This window comes from Pleurodeles waltl, chromosome 6 (genome assembly GCF_031143425.1).
Source record: "Pleurodeles waltl isolate 20211129_DDA chromosome 6, aPleWal1.hap1.20221129, whole genome shotgun sequence".
NCBI lineage: Eukaryota > Metazoa > Chordata > Amphibia > Caudata > Salamandridae > Pleurodeles > Pleurodeles waltl.
The window spans coordinates 1,723,520,307-1,723,538,733 of record NC_090445.1 but is presented as its reverse complement, the minus strand read 5'-3'; the positions used below and the strand labels follow the sequence as shown (position 1 = coordinate 1,723,538,733).

General features: G+C 48.5%; 1 protein-coding gene across 3 annotated transcripts in view; it reads right to left on the bottom strand.

Moving 5' to 3' along the window:
* Window positions 1-18,427, bottom strand: part of ABCF1 (ATP binding cassette subfamily F member 1) — a 484,546-nt gene that overhangs the window by 77,398 nt on the left and 388,721 nt on the right. For all 3 annotated transcript variants that reach the window (XM_069241960.1, XM_069241963.1, XM_069241962.1), the window contains one exon: window positions 11,886-12,054. In XM_069241960.1, the coding sequence (XP_069098061.1) occupies window positions 11,886-12,054 (169 nt within the window). The remainder of the gene's footprint in view (window positions 1-11,885; window positions 12,055-18,427) is intronic.

Sequence of the window (18,427 nt, the reverse complement as noted above, 5' to 3'; positions counted from 1 at the left end):
TCCGAATATGGCCATGTAACATGTCTATGATCATGGAATTGCCCCCTCTATGCCATCCTGGCATAGTTGGCACAATCCCATGATCCCAGTGGTCTGTAGCACAGACCCTGGTACTGCCAAACTGCCCTTCCTGGGGTTTCACTGCAGCTGCTGCTGCTGCCAACCCCTCAGACAGGCAGCTGCCCTCCTGGGGTCCAGCCAGGCCTGGCCCAGGATGGCAGAACAAAGAACTTCCTCTGAGAGAGGGTGTGACACCCTCTCCCTTTGGAAAATGGTGTGAAGGCAGGGGAGGAGTAGCCTCCCCCAGCCTCTGGAAATGCTTTCTTGGGCACAGATGTGCCCAATTCTGCATAAGCCAGTCTACACCGGTTCAGGGACCCCTTAGCCCCTGCTCTGGCGCGAAACTGGACAAAGGAAAGGGGAGTGACCACTCCCCTGACCTGCACCTCCCCTGGGAGGTGTCCAGAGCTCCTCCAGTGTGCTCCAGACCTCTGCCATCTTGGAAACAGAGGTGCTGCTGGCACACTGGACTGCTCTGAGTGGCCAGTGCCATCAGGTGACGTCAGAGACTCCTGCTGATAGGCTCCTTCAGGTGTTAGTAGCCTATCCTCTCTCCTAAGTAGCCAAATCCTCTTTTCTGGCTATTTAGGGTCTCTGTCTCTGGGGAAACTTTAGATAACGAATGCAAGAGCTCATCCGAGTTCCTCTGCATCTCCCTCTTCACCTTCTGATAAGGAAATGACTGCTGACCGCGCTGGAAGCCTGCAAACCTGCAACATAGTAGCAAAGACGACTACTGCAACTCTGTAACGCTGATCCTGCCGCCTTCTCGACTGTTTTCCTGCTTGTGCATGCTGTGGGGGTAGTCTGCCTCCTCTCTGCACCAGAAGTTCTGAAGAAATCTCCCGTGGGTCGACGGAATCTTCCCCCTGCAACCGCAGGCACCAAAAAGCTGCATTACCGGTCCCTTGGGTCTCCTCTCAGCACGACGAGCGAGGTCCCTCGAATCCAGCGACTCTGTCCAAGTGACCCCCACAGTCCAGTGACTCTTCAGCCCAAGTTTGGTGGAGGTAAGTCCTTGCCTCACCTCGCTGGGCTGCATTGCTGGGAACCACGACTTTGCAGCTACTCCGGCCCCTGTGCACTTCCGGCGGAAATCCTTTGTGCACAGCCAAGCCTGGGTCCACGGCACTCTAACCTGCATTGCACGACTTTCTAAGTTGGTCTCCGGCGACGTGGGACTCCTTTGTGTAACTTCGGCGAGCACCGTTTCACGCATCCTCGTAGCGCCTGTTTCTGGCACTTCTCCGGGTGCTACCTGCTTCAGTGAGGGCTCTTTGTCTTGCTCGACGTCCCCTCTCTCTTCAGGTCCAATTTGCGACCTCCTGGTCCCTCCTGGGCCCCAGCAGCGTCCAAAAACGCCAAACGCACGATTTGCGCCTAGCAAGGCTTGTTGGCGTCCTTTCGGCGGGAAAACACTTCTGCACGACTCTCCACGGCGAGAGGGATCCGTCCACCAAAGGGGAAGTCTCTAGCCCTTTTCGTTCCTGCAGAAACCTCAGCTTCTTCTGTCCAGTAGAAGCTTCTTTGCACCCGCAGCTGGCATTTCCTGGGCATCTGCCCATCTCCGACTTGCTTGTGACTTTTGGACTTGGTCCCCTTGTTCCACAGGTACCCTAGATTGGAAATCCACAGTTGTTGCATTGCTGGTTTGTGTCTTTCCTGCATTATTCCTCTAACACGACTTCTTTGTCCTTAGGGGAACTTTAGTGCACTTTGCACTCACTTTTCAGGGTCTTGGGGGGGGGGGGGGGGTTATTTTTCTAACTCTCACTATTTTCTAATAGTCCCAGCGACCCTCTACAAGGTCACATAGGTTTGGGGTCCATTCGTGGTTCGCATTCCACTTTTGGAGTATATGGTTTGTGTTGCCCCTATCCCTATGTTTCCCCATTGCATCCTATTGTAACTATACATTGTTTGCACTGTTTTCTAAGACTATACTGCATATTTTTGTTATTGTGTATATATATCTTGTGTATATTTCCTATCCTCTCACTGAGGGTACACTCTAAGATACTTTGGCATATTGTCATAAAAATAAAGTACCTTTATTTTTAGTATAACTGTGTATTGTGTTTTCTTATGATATTGTGCATATGACACTAAGTGGTACTGTAGTAGCTTCACACGTCTCCTAGTTCAGCCTAAGCTGCTCTGCTAAGCTACCATTATCAGCCTAAGCTGCTAGACACCCTATACACTAATAAGGGATAACTGGGCCTGGTGCAAGGTGCAAGTACCCCTTGGTACTCACTACAAGCCAGTCCAGCCTCCTACATTGGTTGTGCAGTGGTGGGATAAGTGCTTGAGACTACTTACCACTCTTGTCATTGTACTTTTCATAAGAGAAAAATATACAAAACAAGGTCAGTGTATATACACATAGCCAAAAAGTTTTGCATTTCCTCTTTTCACTCTTTTCTAAGTGCTGAAAAGTACTTCTAAACTTTCAAAAAGTTCTTAAAAGTTAAAGTTTTTTCTGTCTTTCCAAAAAGTTCTGAAAACTTTTTTCTCTTTTTCTATCACTTTAACTCTCTCTAAAAAATGTCTGGCACAGGCCAAAGTGTTGATCTGTCCAAACTTGCATATGACAACCTTAGCTGGAAAAGAGCAAGGAGTCTCTGTATAGAGAGAGGTTTGAGTGTAGGGAAGAATCCTTCCTTGGAACTGTTACTTAACATGCTTAGAGAACAAGATAAGGCCATAGGTGCCCCATCTGTTGAAAAAGTACCTAATAGTTCCCAATCTGATTCAGGGACTCCCCCAGGAAAAGATTCAGCAAAGAAACTTCATAGCCTGCCCATTACTAGACAATCTAGCATAGATGGTAATGATGATGAGCCACACCAAATAAATAGTGTTGTCTCACATCATAGCAAAAGCATTTATTCTCACCATACTGGTAGTAATGTTTCTGTAAACCAAGCTGTTAAGTTGGCTTCTGTAAGGGACAGGTCTCCTTCTGTTCATTCCCATCATAGTTCTGTTTCTAGAAATGTCCCTCCCACCAACCCTGATGACAGAATGTTAGAGAGGGAACTCAATAAGTTGAGGGTGGAACAAACCAGACTGAAGCTTAAAAAGCAACAGCTGGATTTGGATAGACAGTCTTTTGAATTAGAGAAGGAAAGACAGAAGTTGGGTTTAGATACCCATGGTGGCAGCAGCAGTATTCCCCATAGTCATCCTGCAAAAGAGCATGATTCCAGGAATCTGCACAAGATAGTTCCCCCTTATAAGGAGGGGGATGACATTAACAAGTGGTTTGCTGCACTTGAGAGGGCCTGTGTTGTACAGGATGTCCCTCAAAGGCAGTGGGCTGCTATCCTATGGCTATCATTTAGTGGAAAAGGTAGGGATAGGCTCCTTACTGTGAAAGAAAATGATGCTAATAATTTCCAAGTTCTTAAGAATGCACTCCTGGATGGTTATGGCTTAACCACTGAACAGTACAGGATAACGTTCAGAGAGACCAAAAAGGAGTCTTCACAAGACTGGGTTGATTTCATTGACCATTCAGTGAAGGCCTTGGAGGGGTGGTTACATGGCAGTAAAGTTACTGATTATGACAGCCTGTATAACTTGATCCTGAGAGAGCATATTCTTAATAATTGTGTGTCTGATTTGTTGCACCAGTACTTGGTGGACTCTGATCTGACCTCTCCCCAAGAATTGGGAAAGAAGGCAGACAAATGGGTCAGAACAAGAGTGAACAGAAAAGTTCATACAGGGGGTGACAAAGATGGCAACAAAAAGAAGGATGGTAAGTCTTCTGACAAGGGTGGGGACACATCTAAAAATGAGTCTTCATCAGGCCCACAAAAACACTCTGGTGGGGGTGGTGGGTCCAAATCCTCCTTTAATCAGAACAAGGAAAAGAAACCATGGTGCTATTTATGTAAAATAAAAGGCCATTGGACAACAGATCCCAGTTGTCCAAAGAAAGGCACCACAGCTCCTACCACTACAACCCCTACTGCTACACCTAGTGTCCCTACTAATAGCAGTGGTGGTGGGAGCAAACCTACTAATAGCCAATCCAAGGGAGTAGCTGGGCTCACTTTTGGTAATTTAGTTGGGGTTGGTCTGATTAGGGAGACCACAGAGGCTACTTTAGTCTCTGAAGGGGCTATTGATTTAGCCACTTTAGTTGCTTGCCCCCATAACTTGGAGAAGTACAAGCAACTAACCCTAATAAATGGTGTTGAGGTCCAGGCCTACAGGGACACAGGTGCCAGTGTCACAATGGTGATTGAGAAACTGGTGCACCCTGAACAACACATACTTGGACACCAGTACCAAGTAACCGATGCTCACAACATAACACAAAGCCACCCCATGGCTGTTGTAAATCTCAACTGGGGTAGGGGGTAACTGGTCCAAAGAAAGTTGTGGTAGCTTCAGATTTACCTGTAGACTGTCTATTAGGGAATGATTTGGAGACATCAGCTTGGTCAGATGTGGAGTTGGAGGCCCATGCAGCAATGCTGGGCATCCCAGGGCATATTTTTGCTTTGACAAGGGCTCAGGCCAAAAAGCAAAAAGGACAGGGAAGCTTGGATCCTGGAACAATGGACCAAGTGCTCCCTAAAGCTAGGGCTAGTAGAAGCAAACCACTTCCTACTATCCCTCCCTCTACAGTGGATTCTACTTCTGAGGAAGAAGAATTCCCTCCCTGTGCAGAACCTACACCAGAGGAGCTGGAAGCAGACACTGCTGAGCTTTTGGGTGAAGGGGGGCCTGCCAGAGAGGAACTGAGTGTGGCACAGCAAACCTGTCCCACATTAGAGGGTCTAAGACAGCAAGCTGTCAAACAGGCTAATGGGGATGTCAGTGACTCTCACAGAGTTTACTGGGAGGACAACCTCTTGTACACTGAGCATAGGGATCCTAAACCTGGAGCTGCCAGGAGATTAGTGATTCCTCAGGAGTACAGAAAGTTCCTCCTAACACTGGCACATGACATTCCCTTAGCTGGGCATCTAGGACAAATGAAAACTTGGGACAGGCTTGTTCCCCTGTTTCATTGGCCTAGGATGTCTGAGGACACAAAGGAATTTTGTAAGTCCTGTGAAACCTGTCAAGCCAGTGGCAAGACAGGTGGCACCCCAAAGGCACCCCTTATCCCACTGCCTGTGGTTGGGGTTCCCTTTGAAAGGGTAGGGGTTGACATAGTTGGCCCCCTTGACCCTCCTACTGCTTCAGGCAATAGGTTTATCTTGGTGGTAGTGGACCATGCCACAAGATATCCTGAAGCTATTCCTTTAAGTACCACTACAGCACCTGCAGTGGCAAAGGCCCTCCTGGGAATATTTTCCAGGGTGGGCTTCCCAAAGGAAGTGGTATCAGACAGGGGAAGCAATTTCATGTCTGCATACTTAAAGGCCATGTGGAAGGAGTGTGGTGTAACGTACAAGTTCACAACACCCTATCATCCACAAACAAATGGACTGGTGGAGAGATTTAATAAAACTCTCAAAGGCATGATTATGGGTCTCCCTGAAAAACTCCGCAGGAGATGGGATATCCTTCTACCATGCCTCCTTTTTGCCTACAGGGAGGTACCCCAGAAAGGAGTGGGCTTCAGCCCCTTTGAACTTCTTTTTGGACACCCTGTTAGGGGTCCACTCACACTTGTAAAGGAGGGTTGGGAACAACCTTTAAAAGCTCCTAAGCAGGATATTGTGGACTATGTACTTGGCCTCAGATCAAGGATGGCTGAGTACATGAAAAAGGCCAGTAAAAACCTTCAGGCCAGCCAAGAGCTCCAGAAGCAATGGCATGATCAGAAGGCTGTTTTGGTTCAGTACCAACCAGGGCAGAAAGTGTGGGTCTTGGAGCCTGTGGCCCCAAGAGCACTCCAAGATAAATGGAGTGGTCCCCACACAATTGTTGAAAAGAAGGGTGAAGTCACCTACTTGGTTGACTTAGGCACTGCCAGGAGTCCCCTTAGGGTGCTCCATGTCAACCGCCTGAAACCCTACTATGACAGGGCTGATCTCACCCTGCTCATGGCAACTGATGAGGGACAGGAAGAAGACTGTGATCCTCTACCTGATCTCTTCTCTTCCACAGAACAAGATGCTCTTGTGGAAGGTGTAGTTTTGGCTGATTGTCTTACTGCTGAGCAGAAAGATAATTGCATAAATCTCCTAGGACAATTTTCAGAACTCTTCTCTACTGTGCCAGGCACCACTTCTTGGTGTGAGCACACTATAGATACTGGAGACAGTTTACCTGTCAAAAGTAAGATCTATAGGCAGCCTGACCATGTCAGGGACTGCATAAAGCAAGAAGTTCAGAAAATGTTGGAACTAGGAGTGGTTGAGCACTCTGACAGTCCATGGGCTTCTCCTGTGGTACTGGTACCAAAACCCAATTCTAAAGATGGAAAGAAGGAAATGCGTTTTTGTGTAGACTATAGAGGTCTCAACTTGGTAACCAAAACTGATGCTCACCCTATACCCAGGGCAGATGAGCTTATAGATACACTGGCATCTGCCAAGTATCTAAGCACTTTTGATTTGACTGCAGGGTATTGGCAGATCAAATTATCAGAAGATGCTAAACCTAAGACTGCATTTTCTACCATTGGAGGACATTACCAGTTTACTGTAATGCCTTTTGGTTTGAAAAATGCACCTGCCACTTTTCAGAGGTTGGTGAACACAGTCCTGCAAGGGCTGGAAGCTTTCAGTGCAGCATATTTGGACGATATAGCTGTCTTTAGCTCCAGCTGGGATGATCACCTGGTCCACCTATGGAAAGTTTTGGAGGCCCTGCAAAAGGCAGGCCTCACTATCAAGGCTTCAAAGTGCCAGATAGGGCAGGGTAAGGTGGTTTATCTGGGACACCTTGTTGGTGGGGAACAGATTGCACCACTTCAGGGGAAAATCCAAACTATTATTGATTGGGTTCCCCCTACCACTCAGACTCAGGTGAGAGCCTTCCTAGGCTTCACTGGGTATTACAGGAGGTTCATTAAGAACTATGGCTCCATTGCAGCCCCTCTTAATGACCTCACATCCAAGAAAATGCCTAAAAAGGTATTATGGACAGCAAACTGTCAGAAAGCTTTTGAGGAGCTGAAGCAGGCCATGTGCTCTGCACCTGTCCTGAAAAGCCCTTGTTACTCTAAAAAAATTCTATGTCCAAACTGATGCATCTGAATTAGGAGTAGGGGCAGTCCTATCACAACTTAATTCTGAGGGCCAGGATCAACCTGTTGCTTTTATTAGTAGGAGGTTGACCCCTAGAGAAAAGCGTTGGTCTGCCATTGAGAGGGAGGCCTTTGCTGTGGTCTGGGCTCAGAAGAAGTTGAGGCCATACCTGTTTGGCACTCACTTCATTGTTCAGACAGACCACAAACCTCTACTTTGGCTAAAACAAATGAAAGGTGAAAATCCTAAATTGTTGAGGTGGTCCATATCCCTACAGGGAATGGACTATACAGTGGAACATAGACCTGGGAGTAGCCACTCCAATGCAGATGGACTCTCCAGATATTTCCACTTAGACAATGAAGACTCATCAGGTCATGGCTAGTCTTATTGTCCTTCGTTGGGGGGGGGGGGGGGGGGGGGGGGTTGTGTAGGAAAGTACCATCTTGCCTGGCATGTTACCCCCATTTTTCACTGTATATATGTTGTTTTAGTTGTATTGGTCACTGGGACCCTGGTAACCCAGGGCCCCAGTGCTCATAAGTGTGCCTGAATGTGTTACCTGTGTAGTGACTAACTGTCTCACTGAGGCTCTGCTAACCAGAACCTCAGTGGTTATGCTCTCTCATTTCTTTCCAAATTGTCACTGACAGGCTAGTGACCATTTTTACCAATTTACATTGGCTTACTGGAACACCCTTATAATTCCCTAGTATATGGTACTGAGGTACCCAGGGTATTGGGGTTCCAGGAGATCCCTATGGGCTGCAGCATTTCTTTTGCCACCCATAGGGAGCTCTGACAATTCTTACACAGGCCTGCCACTGCAGCCTGAGTGAAATAACGTCCACGTTATTTCACAGCCATTTTACACTGCACTTAAGTAATTTATAAGTCACCTATATGTCTAACCTTTACCTGGTAAAGGTTAGGTGCAAAGTTACTTAGTGTGAGGGCACCCTGGCACTAGCCAAGGTGCCCCCACATTGTTCAGAGCCAATTCCCTGAACTTTGTGAGTGCGGGGACACCATTACACGCGTGCACTACATATAGGTCACTACCTATATGTAGCTTCACAATGGTAACTCCGAATATGGCCATGTAACATGTCTATGATCATGGAATTGCCCCCTCTATGCCATCCTGGCATAGTTGGCACAATCCCATGATCCCAGTGGTCTGTAGCACAGACCCTGGTACTGCCAAACTGCCCTTCCTGGGGTTTCACTGCAGCTGCTGCTGCTGCCAACCCCTCAGACAGGCAGCTGCCCTCCTGGGGTCCAGTCAGGCCTGGCCCAGGATGGCAGAACAAAGAACTTCCTCTGAGAGAGGGTGTGACACCCTCTCCCTTTGGAAAATGGTGTGAAGGCAGGGGAGGAGTAGCCTCCCCCAGCCTCTGGAAATGCTTTCTTGGGCACAGATGTGCCCAATTCTGCATAAGCCAGTCTACACCGGTTCAGGGACCCCTTAGCCCCTGCTCTGGCGCGAAACTGGACAAAGGAAAGGGGAGTGACCACTCCCCTGACCTGCACCTCCCCTGGGAGGTGTCCAGAGCTCCTCCAGTGTGCTCCAGACCTCTGCCATCTTGGAAACAGAGGTGCTGCTGGCACACTGGACTGCTCTGAGTGGCCAGTGCCACCAGGTGACGTCAGAGACTCCTGCTGATAGGCTCCTTCAGGTGTTAGTAGCCTATCCTCTCTCCTAAGTAGCCAAACCCTCTTTTCTGGCTATTTAGGGTCTCTGTCTCTGGGGAAACTTTAGATAACGAATGCAAGAGCTCATCCGAGTTCCTCTGCATCTCCCTCTTCACCTTCTGATAAGGAAACGACTGCTGACCGCGCTGGAAGCCTGCAAACCTGCAACATAGTAGCAAAGACGACTACTGCAACTCTGTAACGCTGATCCTGCCGCCTTCTCGACTGTTTTCCTGCTTGTGCATGCTGTGGGGGTAGTCTGCCTCCTCTCTGCACCAGAAGTTCCGAAGAAATCTCCCGTGGGTCGACGGAATCTTCCCCCTGCAACCGCAGGCACCAAAAAGCTGCATTACCGGTCCCTTGGGTCTCCTCTCAGCACGACGAGGGAGGTCCCTCGAATCCAGCGACTCTGTCCAAGTGACCCCCACAGTCCAGTGACTCTTCAGCCCAAGTTTGGTGGAGGTAAGTCCTTGCCTCACCTCGCTGGGCTGCATTGCTGGGAACCGCGACTTTGCAGCTACTCCGGCCCCTGTGCACTTCCGGCGGAAATCCTTTGTGCACAGCCAAGCCTGGGTCCACGGCACTCTAACCTGCATTGCACGACTTTCTAAGTTGGTCTCCGGCGACGTGGGACTCCTTTGTGCAACTTCGGCGAGCACCGTTTCACGCATCCTCGTAGTGCCTGTTTCTGGCACTTCTCTGGGTGCTACCTGCTTCAGTGAGGGCTCTTTGTCTTGCTCGACGTCCCCTCTCTCTTCAGGTCCAATATGCGACCTCCTGGTCCCTCCTGGGCCCCAGCAGCGTCCAAAAACGCCAAACGCACGATTTGCGCCTAGCAAGGCTTGTTGGCGTCCTTTCGGCGGGAAAACACTTCTGCACAACTCTCCACGGCGAGAGGGATCCGTCCACCAAAGGGGAAGTCTCTAGCCCTTTTCGTTCCTGCAGAAACCTCAGCTTCTTCTGTCCAGTAGAAGCTTCTTTGCACCCGCAGCTGGCATTTCCTGGGCATCTGCCCATCTCCGACTTGCTTGTGACTTTTGGACTTGGTCCCCTTGTTCCACAGGTACCCTAGATTGGAAATCCACAGTTGTTGCATTGCTGGTTTGTGTCTTTCCTGCATTATTCCTCTAACACGACTTCTTTGTCCTTAGGGGAACTTTAGTGCACTTTGCACTCACTTTTCAGGGTCTTGGGGAGGGTTATTTTTCTAACTCTCACTATTTTCTAATAGTCCCAGCGACCCTCTACAAGGTCACATAGGTTTGGGGTCCATTCGTGGTTCGCATTCCACTTTTGGAGTATATGGTTTGGGTTGCCCCTATCCCTATGTTTCCCCATTGCATCCTATTGTAACTATACATTGTTTGCACTGTTTTCTAAGACTATACTGCATATTTTTGCTATTGTGTATATATATCTTGTGTATATTTCCTATCCTCTCACTGAGGGTACACTCTAAGATACTTTGGCATATTGTCATAAAAATAAAGTACCTTTATTTTTAGTATAACTGTGTATTGTGTTTTCTTATGATATTGTGCATATGACACTAAGTGGTACTGTAGTAGCTTCACACGTCTCCTAGTTCAGCCTAAGCTGCTCTGCTAAGCTACCATTATCTATCAGCCTAAGCTGCTAGACACCCTATACACTAATAAGGGATAACTGGGCCTGGTGCAAGGTGCAAGTACCCCTTGGTACTCACTACAAGCCAGTCCAGCCTCCTACAAGATCCAAGACTGAAGGTGCGAAAAGAAAGGAACTGCGCCAGCAAGCAACAGTGGTGCCTAAGTAGGCCCGCAAGGAATTTCTGGGGAAGAATGGCCTCACTGTGAAGTTGTGCAGTGCCACCTACTGGCATGCAGAGGTACTGCTGAAAAGTTTCCGGATCCAAACTGACACTGAGGGACATTCAAAGGGTAAGGAATCTTTGGCTAGAAATCACTATCAGACATTGCTCCACAGCACAACCACTCTTGATAAGATAGCGTTTATGAAAACAAGAGTGTAGCTTCGGGGCACTACACATCGAAAAAGGCATGGAAGGGATAGCAGTGAGGTTACAGAAAAACAGTCAAAGGGGAGAGGAAAGGTTGTGAAAAGAAGAGCAGATGCTAGGGTTGTAAAAAATAAAATAAAAAATCCATCTGCCCATCAGAGACCTCCTGGGACAGAATCATCAGAAAGAGGAATGTGCCACACAAACAAAAGGTGAAACTTAAAAATTGATTTTATTAGAATCATGGAAAAGAAACAAAATACGCTCACATTGGTGTACTAGGTACCGAGGTAGTCAGCCTCCCTCCCATCTTACAGCTCCAGTCGATAGCTCAAAGACACAAGACTAGAGATTTACAAGAGACACTGCAAGAGAACAAAATGAGCCTGAATCGCTTTGACAGGTCTTGTGCCAGCAGTGGTCCTGTGAGACCTCACACAACCCACTTTCTGACTGAGAAGAGAGAAAAGTTCTTTTTTTCAGCCTACATCTGAAGATGGTGTTGCATTTGGTAAGGATGCTGACAGCAATTTCAGAAGAGTATGAACAATGTCTGAACCTTAATGTATTACAGATAACGAAACAGAACCTAAATCTAAGCAACATCGTACGTTAGTTCATGCACCAGGTGCCACTGGTGCTTCAACCACTTGATAATTTCGCAGCAGCCACACATTCTCAACATACGGGTCCCTAAGACAGCGAGTGCCTAGTTGATGCCCAACACCTCATTGAACATGGACTGGACCTTTGCCTGGGGATCTGCTCCGAGAACGAGACTGTAAACAAGGCCAATAATGACTATCGTACCCCTGATAGTGCTGTATTCAGCGGAGGACCAGTCCTACAGGATATGACTGTCCCTCTGTCCCTGTGTTATTGCTTCAACATCCCAGTGCAGCTACAGCCGGGGGGAGGGGTGGCGGGAGAACCCAACCCCTCACGGTATATCATTTCTTAGCGCGTACCTGACAGCTTGCAGATCTGGATAGTGTGTGCATGGCTCTCCAGTCCAAATCGTCCCAGGCACTTGCGGGCATCTTGATACGGAAGGTTGAAGTTCCTTTGCAAATACTCCGTGGCTGTCTCTTCCATGTTCAACTGGTCCGCGTACTGCTGGTTGAAGAAACCTATTTTCTGAAGGAGGAAAAACAAAACAGAACTTGGATTTGTTTTGTGGCAGTGCTAGTGTTTAGAATGTATCATGGGGGAGAGAATCTGGAAACTTCAAGCTGCCTTCAGTCTGCGTCTCTTACGGTAATTAATCTGGATTTGGGAGGTGTATGCTGTTGTAAGACAGCAGTGCCAAAGAGAATCAAAGAATGGGTTCATGAGGTGTACAGTGCCGATTCAACTTGTTTGTGAATAAGACCTAGGCAAAAGACGTGGAACGAGGAGTGCAACATGCCAACTACATACAAACTAGTGCACCAGAGCAGAATGAGGAGTCAGGTATGCGAGCATCTTGCTTCCTGCAGACAAGAGTGAGCTAAGGAACAGTTTCATATGTTGGGTCTGGCTTTACCAGGAACCCACACATATTAATTGATTAGGTGATGTGAAAAGGAGGATGGAATTCCAGTAAGGAACACCAGTATTTGTAGCACGCAGCCACTGGATCTTGTACCAATATACACCAATGCGCTCACTTAGCAGGAGGGAGAGCCTCCCTGCCCAAGAGGTGCAGATTATTATTGCAACATCTACAAATTATTTTCCATATCAAGGAATCACTCAATAGTGGAAAAGGCACTTGCTGCTTGAAGGACTCATTCTTCCTTTTTAAAGTATAAGTCAGCAAGCCAAAGGTTGCATGGGTCGCAATAAAGGACCTCCTCTGTGTTCTCAGACGAACGTCAGAGCTGGCTTGAACATGATCAAATCCTCTAGTGAACTGCAGTGTACTTAAAGCCTTCCTCTTGAGCTGGGCTGTAAACTGTGGAGCAGGAGATACAGCGGAGATGCATCACCAGAGGCATGACCATAGCACTGAACATGCCGTCCTCAGTCGTCCAGAGAGCCGTTATGAAGAGGATGAGGAGCATGACTGAAAACGGTGCTCACCCAGTAAGCATCTGTGTGTGGCATGTAGTGCTGTAGATTCACATGCTGTGCATACGTCTGCCATCTAGAGTTGGGTCCAGGAGGTTGCAAGTTGTTTTTGTTTGAAAAATCTTTTGAGCCATGAGGTATAGTGACTCCTGCTCTTGCTGGTAATGCGCAGGGTCCTCGACTCCATTTTCAGATTGTTTTTCTGCAGGTGGTGATGAATGGAGTGTAGAGTAGTGTAAGATAAACAAGTTAAAATGACCATGCATGAGAATGTATACAAAGACTGTAATGGCTACAGGTGTCCGGGGAGGCAGGTGGGCGCATGTGAATCTACAGCACTACATGCAAAAAAAAAAAAAAAAAAAAAAAATGCTTGTTGTAAACAAATGTGTGTCTGGAAAACCCAATTTTTAGAAGTAGGGTTGGAGGTCTCTGGGGTGGAGTTACCATTCGTGTACTTGTTGCTGCATCCTGCTGAGGGTGTCGACAAAATTGTTGTGTGACCCTAGGAAGTGTTCCGCTAACAGGTGAATGTTGTGACGAATGGCCTAGCACCAAATTGTCTATGCAAGGCAACTGTAGTGAATGACACCCGCCCCACGTTTCCACAGATAAAACATGGTTGTCATGTCTGTGCAAATGAGTAGTCTTTGTTGGTGAGATACCACATGAACTAATGATCGCTCTAAATAGGTGATGTGCAAAAGTCTGTGCGTAGGATCCCAAGAACCCTGTATTGTGAGGTCTTGAAAATGAGCTCCCCATCCCATGTCTGGGAAGAGTCAGGTCAGAATGACTTGTGAAATAAGGTCCAGAAAAGGCCGCCCTTTCAAGAGGTTGGTTTTATTCCACCACTGCAGAGAGAGAAAGGAGCAGTAGTCTACTGTAGGAAGTTGGCTCTGTATGTGCTATTTCAAAGTAAGGAATAGCATGCACAGAGTCCAAGGGTTCCCCTTAGAGGTAAAATAGTGGTAAAAATAGATAATACTAATGCTCTATTTTGTGGTAGTGTGGTCGAGCAGTAGGCTTATCCAAGGAGTAGTGTTAAGCATTTGTTGTACATACACATAGACAATAAATGAGGTACACACACTCAGAGACAAATCCAGCCAATAGGTTTTTATATAGAAAAATATCTTTTCTTAGTTTATTTTAAGAACCACAGGTTCAAATTCTACATGTAATAGCTCCTTCGAAAGGTATTGCAGGTAAGTACTTTAGGAACTTCAAATCATAAAAATTGCATGTATACTTTTCAAGTTATTGACAAATAGCTGTTTTAAAAGTGGACACTTAGTGCAATTTTTACAGTTCCTAGGGGAGGTAAGTATTTGTTAGGTTAACCAGGTAAGTAAGACACTTACAGGGCTTAGTTCTTGGTCCAAGGTAGCCCACCGTTGGGGGTTCAGAGCAACCCCAAAGTCACCACACCAGCAGCTCAGGGCCGGTCAGGTGCAGAGTTCAAAGTGGTGCCCAAAACACATAGGCTAGAATGGAGAGAAGGGGGTGCCCCGGTTCCGGTCTGCTTGCAGGTAAGTACCCGCGTCTTCGGAGGGCAGACCAGGGGGGGTTTTGTAGGGCACCGGGGGGGACACAAGTCCACACAGAAATTTCACCCTCAGCAGCGCGGGGGCGGCCGGGTGCAGTGTAGAAGCAAGCGTCGGGTTTTCAATGTTAGTCTATGAGAGATCTCGGGATCTCTTCAGCGCTGCAGGCAGGCAAGGGGGGGATTCCTCGGGGAACCCTCCACTTGGGCAAGGGAGAGGGACTCCTGGGGGTCACTTCTCCAGTGAAAGTCCGGTCCTTCAGGTCCTGGGGGCTGCGGGTGCAGGGTCTCTCCCAGGCGTCGGGACTTTAGGTTCAAAGAGTCGCGGTCAGGGGAAGCCTCGGGATTCCCTCTGCAGGCGGCGCTGTGGGGGCTCAGGGGGGACAGGTTTTGGTACTCACAGTATCAGAGTAGTCCTGGGGTCCCTCCTGAGGTGTTGGATCGCCACCAGCCGAGTCGGGGTCGCCGGGTGCAGTGTTGCAAGTCTCACGCTTCTTGCGGGGAGCTTGCAGGGTTCTTTAAAAGCCGCTGGAAACAAAGTTGCAGCTTTTCTTGGAGCAGGTCCGCTGTCCTCGGGAGTTTCTTGTCTTTTCGAAGCAGGGGCAGTCCTCAGAGGATGTCGAGGTCGCTGGTCCCTTCGGAAGGCGTCGCTGGAGCAGGATCTTTGGAAGGCAGGAGACAGGCCGGTGAGTTTCTGGAGCCAAGGCAGTTGTCGTCTTCTGGTCTTCCGCTGCAGGGGTTTTTCAGCTGGGCAGTCCTTCTTCTTGTTGCAGGAATCTAATTTTCTAGGGTTCAGGGTAGCCCTTAAATACTAAATTTAAGGGCGTGTTTAGGTCTGGGGGGTTAGTAGCCAATGGCTACTAGCCCTGAGGGTGGGTACACCCTCTTTGTGCCTCCTCCCAAAGGGAGGGGGACACAATCCTAACCCTATTGGGGGAATCCTCCATCTGCAAGATGGAGGATTTCTAAAAGTTAGAGTCACCTCAGCTCAGGACACCTTAGGGGCTGTCCTGACTGGCCAGGGACTCCTCCTTGTTATTCTCATTATTTTCTCCGGCCTTGCCGCCAAAAGTGGGGCCTGGCCGGAGGGGGCGGGCAACTCCACTAGCTGGAGTGTCCTGCTGGGTTGGCACAAAGGAGGTGAGCCTTTGAGGCTCACCGCCAGGTGTGACAATTCCTGCCTGGGGGAGGTGTTAGCATCTCCACCCAGTGCAGGCTTTGTTACTGGCCTCAGAGTGACAAAGGCACTCTCCCCATGGGGCCAGCAACATGTCTCGGTTGGTGGCAGGCTGCTAAAACTAGTCAGCCTACACAGATAGTCGGTTAGGTTTCAGGGGGCACCTCTAAGGTGCCCTCTGTGGTGTGTTTTACAATAAAATGTACACTGGCATCAGTGTGCATTTATTGTGCTGAGAAGTTTGATACCAAACTTCCCAGTTTTCAGTGTAGCCATTATGGTGCTGTGGAGTTCGTGTAAAACAGACTCCCAGACCATATACTCTTATGGCTACCCTGCACTTACAATGTCTAAGGTTTTGCTTAGACACTGTAGGGGCACAGTGCTCATGCACTGGTACCCTCACCTATGGTATAGTGCACCCTGCCTTAGGGCTGTAAGGCCTGCTAGAGGGGTGTCTTACCTATACTGCATAGGCAGTGAGAGGCTGGCATGGCACCCTGAGGGGAGTGCCATGTCGACTTACTCATTTTGTTCTCACCAGCACACACAGGCTTGTAAGCAGTGTGTCTGTGCTGAGTGAGGGGTCTCTAGGGTGGCATAAGACATGCTGCAGCCCTTAGAGACCTTTCTTGGCATCAGGGCCCTTGGTACTAGAAGTACCAGTTACAAGGGACTTATCTGAATGCCAGGGTGTGCCAATTGTGGATACAATGGTACATTTTAGGTGAAGGAACACTGGTGCTGGGGCCTGGTTAGCAGGGTCCCAGCACACTTCTCAGTCAAGTCAGCATCAGTATCAGGCAAAAAGTGGGGGGTAACTGCAACAGGGAGCCATTTCTTTACACAAGCCCCCCCCAGCCCACAGGCCAGGAGACTCAGCCCAAGCTGGGAGAGTCTTCCTAGTCTGTCAGGCGAGGAAGAGTAGGAGAAATAGGCTGGTTAGTTGCAGGGCCTACTCTGCCTTACATCCTTCTGTTCAGGTAATTCCCTTTGGGGAACTGACCCACTTCCACAGTGATAGGACCTAGTCTGAATTGCCTCTTGTCTGCTTCTTCAATGTCTCCACCCATTCTTTTTATTTTGGGTTTAGAGGTATCCACCTCTGCTAATCTTATCTTAGCCAGGGTCATCCCTAGCTTACCCAAAGAGGTTACCCAGAGCTGGAGTAACCCCACCATGACCAACAGGGTCAGGGGGCCTAACTTGCTATTTGGCATGGGGTCTGACCACCATGCCAAGGATAGTGCAGCCACAAAGGCTAACACCCAGCAGAGGCCACTGACAGCTGTCAGTGCCCAGAACCACGCCTTTAGCTCTTCACCTAAAAGGGAAGGGGCTAAGTTACAGGCTTCTTTGGGTTCAGGTTGCCTGTCTGCTGTATTGGAGTGGGGGGTTACCACATCTTGTAGTAAACACCCTTCTTCCACTCTTTCTTCTGTTAGCTGAGGAGCCACCCACTCAGGTTTAACAGTTGCCTGACTAGCCAGGACTTCTTGTGGGTCAGGTTGGACTTTATCAGGGCCATTTTTGGAGTTCTCCCCTACTGGAGCAGAATCTCCTTGGCTTGCTGTAACCTTGGCTAAAGGTTGTCCACCCTTCCTACTCTGTTTTCTTTTCTTCTTCTTCTGGGGCCTGCTTGCATTTACTGCAGAGGCAGGACTTCCAGAATCCTTGGGAGAGGACTGGCACTGGACCCGTTCCTCTCTTGAGCTCTGACTAACCTCTGGGTAGTCATTTCCAAGGAGACAATCAAGGGGGAGGTCTGTACTGACTACTACCCTTCTCCAGCTAAGAGTGCCACCCACTTCTATGGGCACTAAAGCCACAGGCCTCTTAGTGACCCTGTCTAGGCTAACTCTTACCCTGGCAGTCTCACCTGGGATGTACTGGTTTGAGAGCACCAGCCTGTCATGCACAATAGTGTGACTGGCACAAGTGTCTCTCAGGGCAGTGGTTGGGATTCCATTCACCAGTAGGTGGTGGAAGTGTCTACTTCCCTCTGGAATCTCCAACTCACCTGTTGGGCCCTGTTTCCAGTTGAAGGCTAGGAAGACCTCCTCATCTGAGGAGTCATCTCCCATGGCTACACTGGTTACCCCAGGAATTTTGTTCTGGGGTTTGTTTTTGGGACAAGAAGTGTCCTTGGTGTGGTGCCCAGACTGTTTACAGTTGTGGCACCAGGCCTTAGTGGCATCCCAGTTCTTACCCTGGTACCCACCTTTGTTTTGGGTTGTGTCTTGGGGCCCACCCACCTGTTCTGGTTGTTGGGGGCCTACAGAGGACTCTTTTCTATTTTTAGTTTTGGTTGTCTCATCACCCTTCTGCTGGGGAGTCTTTGTGACCCCTTTCTTTTGGTCACCCCCTGTTGAAGTCTTGGACACCCTTGTCTTGACCCAATGGTCCGCCTTCTTTCCCAATTCTTGGGGAGAAATTGGTCCTAGGTCTACCAGATGCTGATGCAGTTTATCATTGAAACAATTACTTAACAGGTGTTCTTTCACAAATAAATTGTACAGCCCATCATAATTACTTACACCACTGCCTTGAATCCAACCATCTAGTGTTTTCACTGAGTAGTCTACAAAGTCAACCCAGGTCTGGCTCGAGGATTTTTGAGCCCCCCTGAACCTAATCCTGTACTCCTCAGTGGAGAATCCAAAGCCCTCAATCAGGGTACCCTTCATGAGGTCATAAGATTCTGCATCTTGTCCAGAGAGTGTGAGGAGTCTATC